This window comes from Daucus carota, chromosome 1 (assembly GCF_001625215.2).
Source record: "Daucus carota subsp. sativus chromosome 1, DH1 v3.0, whole genome shotgun sequence".
Classification (NCBI taxonomy): Eukaryota; Viridiplantae; Streptophyta; class Magnoliopsida; order Apiales; family Apiaceae; genus Daucus; species Daucus carota.
In genome coordinates, this window is record NC_030381.2 from 26911776 (window position 1) to 26917042 (window position 5267).

At 34.1% G+C, this 5267-nt stretch overlaps 1 protein-coding gene across 3 annotated transcripts; it reads right to left on the reverse strand.

Moving 5' to 3' along the window:
* LOC108195209 (uncharacterized) lies at positions 1-3379 on the reverse strand. 3 transcript variants are annotated; one of them, XM_017362174.2, is made up of 6 exons: positions 3222-3379; positions 2883-3126; positions 1800-1851; positions 1161-1252; positions 392-515; positions 1-272 (listed from the first exon to the last, which is right to left on the reverse strand). In XM_017362174.2, exons 1-6 carry the CDS (start codon positions 3268-3270, stop codon positions 204-206), a joined length of 630 nt encoding a protein of 209 aa, XP_017217663.1. In that variant the 5' UTR covers positions 3271-3379; the 3' UTR covers positions 1-203. The 3 variants fall into 3 exon arrangements, with proteins under 3 accessions (XP_017217663.1, XP_017217655.1, XP_063950436.1); XM_017362166.2 differs by lacking the exon at positions 1800-1851 and adding an exon at positions 2155-2290 and having other exon boundaries at positions 3222-3377; XM_064094366.1 differs by lacking the exons at positions 1800-1851; positions 3222-3379 and adding exons at positions 2155-2290; positions 2437-2504 and having other exon boundaries at positions 2883-3010.
* Positions 3380-5267: the final 1888 nt, after the last annotated feature.

Below are 5267 nucleotides of genomic sequence, written 5' to 3' on the forward strand. Positions count from 1 at the left end.
TGAAAAGAAAAGGTAAGATGAATATTACAGTGTAATTAGAATGTAAGAATATTATCAGTTGAATCTAGGAAAATAATATATACTAAAAAAATCTAGGAAAAAAAAAACAGAAAGAACAAAAGATCTCCACGATTTGAACCCAGTAAAAACATGACAAGTCCACACAACTTTCTTCTGTCTAGTAAGCTTTAAGATGATCGAGTTTAGTTGGTAGCATCACCAAAATAAGCAGTTATAGCCTTTGCATTTTCCCCCACATAATTTTCTTCAATCTGCGTTTAACAATTTTACTGTGTTATTTACTTTATCAGAACAATCACAATAACGACAACATAGATAATATAAGCTCCACTGAGGAAGAAGAATAAGTTATTATAGCAGAAAACAGTACCTCAACATCTAAAGGAGGAGAAGACAGCCAAGAAAGTTCTGCTACTTGGTTTATATCCACATTTCGAGGTAAGAACATAATAATGTTGGGTGTTATGCTTTGAGCAGCTTGAAAGAGAGACCACCTAAATATACATATTTGGACCAGTACGTCAATTTTTTTTAAATTCATGGAGTACTCGATGCTATCATCAGATCACACACATGAATAATGATGATCCAAGTTCTTATATCAAACAATGAGTTATAAACTAATATGAATACGAACTTGTGCAAATGGAGCAGTAGAGAGTACTGAGATAGAAGAAGATAGGGAAGATGATGAAGTGTACATAGAGAAGTCTGAAAAGAGTGTAGAGTGAAGTAATATAAATGAACCCACGTGAAGGAAAAACAGAAACATAGCAGATTCCAAAGAACCGAGGAGTTGAGGGGAAAGGGTGATAATGCTCAAAATGTCAAACAAACTATTACACATATTCTGTTGACATGGAAGATGGAATGAGAGCCAGAGGCAACAAGCCACCAATGGTGTCAAAACATAACAGATGAAATTTAGAGGTACTAGTTGCGTCACAAAATAAATATGCATATATATGGTTGAGAGATCCTCGTAAAGATTGGAATAAATAATGTCTATCTAATTCTGTTCAAACTTAATTGCTTATAAACGAAAATTAGGTTCAGAGTATCATGTATCATTCGTCCAGACTACAACATTCATCATTTATGACATAGTTCAGAAAATGGTAGAGGTCATCATCGCATACCCATCTTTTGGCTTCAACATATCAAGTGTAAACTTCTGACTCTGAATGTATGATGGACCTCCCCATGGCGGTGATAGAAATACTACATCACCCTAAATCAAGTCAAACAATTTTGCAAACATAAGAGTGACAAAATGGTAAATAATAATGTGGAAATTTAATCATATTTTTTGAAAACAAAGAATCAAACAAATTCGAAATATATGAGTCAAAAACTGAATCAAGATTGTTTAGCAATTGAAGATATACAGATTAAGAAAATTAGCCAGTTTTCCTGAGCAGTAGAGACCCATTTACAATTTTAGTGCCTTCAAGACAAACTACTACAAATTGTTTTAAGCATAGCGCTCAAAGCAATAATGGCAAGATAATTGAAAGAGTTAACATGAGCAGGAAACAATGTTAAAACCACTACTGTTAAGAACCCATATCAGAATTAACATACCTAACTGGGAAATTAAAAGGGATAATAAGTTACAGAGAAAATAAAAATGGTGATTCCAACCAAGGCTAAGAATGGACCATCTCGTATGAAAAAAAAATGCCAAGCTATGACTAAACAATATATCGGATAATAGCCATCTCATAAAAATTATATATCTAGCGGCAATGCAGATAAAAAATAGCTCTAGAAGATACCTCGTAAACACGTGAAAGTGACACATGACAAATAGCTCCTACTTCTGTAAATCTTTAGACAACACGATTTGACAAAATCTTGTTAATAAAACATAAGAGGGTAGGAAATGTAACGTGGCAGTTTATTTTAATGAACTCGCTCGCTATGGAATATCTCTACTCATTCATATTCAGAATTAATAGGGCATACCAAATCAATCTCAAACACCGTGAAAAAGCTTTCACTAACATATTAAGTGACTACAAAAAATTTATAATTCAGTATCAAATTTTGGGGTTTCTAGAAAGCAAAATTAAAAGATACATATGTATATAAGCTAAAACATATGAGTCATTTCAACTGTGAAATATATACCTTTAGAGATGGCGCAAGTTGAAAAAAGTCTCCTACAATAAATTCAATATAATCCTCCACACCATATACCACAGCGTTATTATATGCCAGTGCAACTTTGAATGGGTCAATATCAATGGCAATAACATGATTACCCCTATAGTTGGAATGATGGAAGTTAAAACATCTCACAAAAGCCAATGATTCAATTCAAAACAAACAAAATTCTTATCACTTGAGAATACAAATTAAATTATGCACTAAATTCATGCATCATAATTAGACAGCATTGAGAAAACTTACATAGAATTTCAAAAAGGCCTCGACTTTAATGTTTAAGTATGGTGGTGTTTGGTTCTGCATTTCTTTTCCTTACAAAATGAAGATAAGTATATCAAGTGGCATTTTTCCCCTCTAAACAAGAAGGAATAGAGCCTTATGCTCCCGCACCCACAAAGGAAACATAAATTATATAATAACCCTAGTTTCTACTTATATTGCCTTCTAATTGCTTACCAATACTTCTTAATTTAAAATTTTAAATTATACTAATAAATATACGATCAAGCTCAACTTCTCAACTACAAATCACATTTCACGGTAGAACAAATCGCTAGTCATAGAACATTACCACTACCATCAATATTTAATTACTACACTAACCAATAAAAGTAGTACTTAAAACAAAAACCTGCACATACAATATAACATAAACCCCAACAAACATAAGAATCAAGTAAAACTCTTACATTGCCGCAAACTGAATGGCATTGCCACCGCAACCCGTAAAACAATCCACAACCAACCCATCCTCAACCCGCTTAGCATGCCGGACCGCGATACTTTCGGGCGTGACAGAGTACCATCCCTCTTCATCCAACTCAATTCCCTCATCAAACCTCGAGAACAAATTGTACCTCTGTACCCAATACTTGCGAACTAATCGGGTCACTCCTGATGATTCTTTAGCCTTCTTTTTAATCTTTAATTTTACTGGAAACCATTTAGTTGATTATGCAAAATGAGTGTGGAATGTCGAATGGGATGCGAAGTAAGTGTGAATTGAAAAGATGGGGTTTTGGTTTTACCTTTGAGGAGCTTCCGGTGCTTTTCCCGGCGGCCGGATTTCGCTGGCATGGTCGGAATTTGGGCGCCTTGATCAGTGAGAGTTGTTTAGGTTAAGTTAAATTACCGTTAATTGCCTTGGTGTGCCTCCTCGGCTACTTGGGAGTTTTTAAAGTTTTATGCAAATCGAACCGTCCTCACTCCTCGATCTACTCCTCAGTTTTGAAAATATAATTCATTTGATTTTTTTCGCGTATTTTTAAATTCTTTGACCGCATACTAAAAATTATTATTTTTGATATTTTTTTTGAATAAAAATATATGATTGATATTATTATTCAAAAAAAGAAAATTTCAAAAATAATAATTTTAAGCATGCGGTCAAGAGACTTAAAAATACGTGCAAAGAAGTCAAACGACCTATATTTCAAAACGGAGGGAGTACATCTTTGATTTCAACTTTGTAGTATTAATTTTAAATTTTTCACATGTTACAAAAATTATTAGTAAAAAAATTGAATCAATTATTGTTGTTAAGATTATGATTCTTATATAACTTCCTTCATTTTATTTTATTGATAGTTTTAAAAAATTTAAATTTTGAAAAAGTTATTAAATGTAGAGCTGTTCGCGAACAAGCTCGAGCTCGGCTCGATAAAAGCTCGATTCGGCTCTGTTCGTTAAGAACTCGAGCTCGAGCTCGAACACATAAATGTGTTCGTTAAGAAAACGAGCTTGAGCCGAGCTTTTAGTGTGTTCGGCTCGAGCTCGGCTCGTTAAAATCGAAAAAATGCAATTTTTTTATGATAATTTCGTAATATATATGTGTTATTGAACGCCAAATTCAGCATATAATATATCAAATCCATCAGGAAGATATTAATTATAACATGGTACCATCAAAACACACTAAAAATTTTATCTGGCTTGCTATTTTAAGAGTAAAGTAGCGGTTTGACCTTATTTTTCTCTGGCTCGGCTCGTATTTGTTCGTGAACAAGCTCGTGTTCGGCTCGTTAGTTAACGAGCTCGAGCTCGAACACACTTTTCTGTTCGATAAGAAAGCTCGGCTCGGCTCGGTTCGATAGGAAAAAACTTAAAGCTCAGCTCGGCTCAGTCAAAATTCGGCTCGGCTCGGTTCGTGAACAGCCCTAATTAAATGTGGTATTGTTCTCTCATTTTTACATATAAATCTTGTATGAAATTAGGTGTATCAGAAATAGGGATGGGCATTTATCCCGCCCCGCTCGATCCCGATCCGATCCCCGCCCCGTTCGGGTCGGGGATTCGGGGAATTTTTCTGGGGCGGGGCGGGGATCGGGGAAAGGTTTATAAAAAATTCGGGGATCGGGGCGGGGTCGGGGATTGGTGTCTTTCCACCCCGATCCCCGACCCCGATTGTGTGTGTGTGTGTGTATATATATATATAATAATATATTTATATATATTATACTAAATATATTACTAGAAATAGATGAACTTTATAATATAATTAAAAGTAAAAAATAATCTTTATTTTTATTGATTGATTATAAATATATTGTAGTATAATATATTTTATTATTTAAATTGTTGTTTATTTATATTAGAAATCAATTTTAATATGATTTGATGTTGAAAATATAAGATAATATTAATTTTATTATTATATTAGGAGTTAGTAGTTTGTTTTTTAACTAAAAAGTATATTATATATTATAAAATTATTATTTTTTTATTAAAAAGTAAAATTCCCCGAAACCTCGCGGGGATCCCCGTTCCCCGTTCGGGGCGGGGATCGGGGAAGAAAATAATCCTCGTTCGGGGTTCGGGGCGGGATCGGGTAGGGGTATTGAATTCGGGGATCGGGGTCGGGGATAGCACTCCCCGCCCCCGAAGTGGCCCCGTGCCCATCCCTAATCAGAAATAATAAATGTTATGAATAACTAAGAATGTGATTATTTCAAATAAAAAACTAAGAATGTGATATAATTTATTTTTTTGTCATAATAATATGTGATATAGTTGAATGATTTGAGTAGCTTGAATTCCACCAGTGAAATATTCATTTTTTTTTCCTTTTCTTTTCC

Bases quoted from the DNA above. Each gene is read 5' to 3' on its own strand.
- LOC108195209 (XM_017362166.2), bottom strand. From the start codon at position 3,270: ATGCCAGCGAAATCCGGCCGCCGGGAAAAGCACCGGAAGCTCCTCAAA. The intron at 2,291-2,882 runs GTAAGAGTTTTA...TTCCAACTATAG, and splicing joins GCCATTCAGTTTGCGGCAAT to GGGTAATCATGTTATTGCCA. The intron at 516-1,160 runs GTATGCGATGAT...ATGTATATTTAG, and splicing joins ATGTTGAAGCCAAAAGATGG to GTGGTCTCTCTTTCAAGCTG.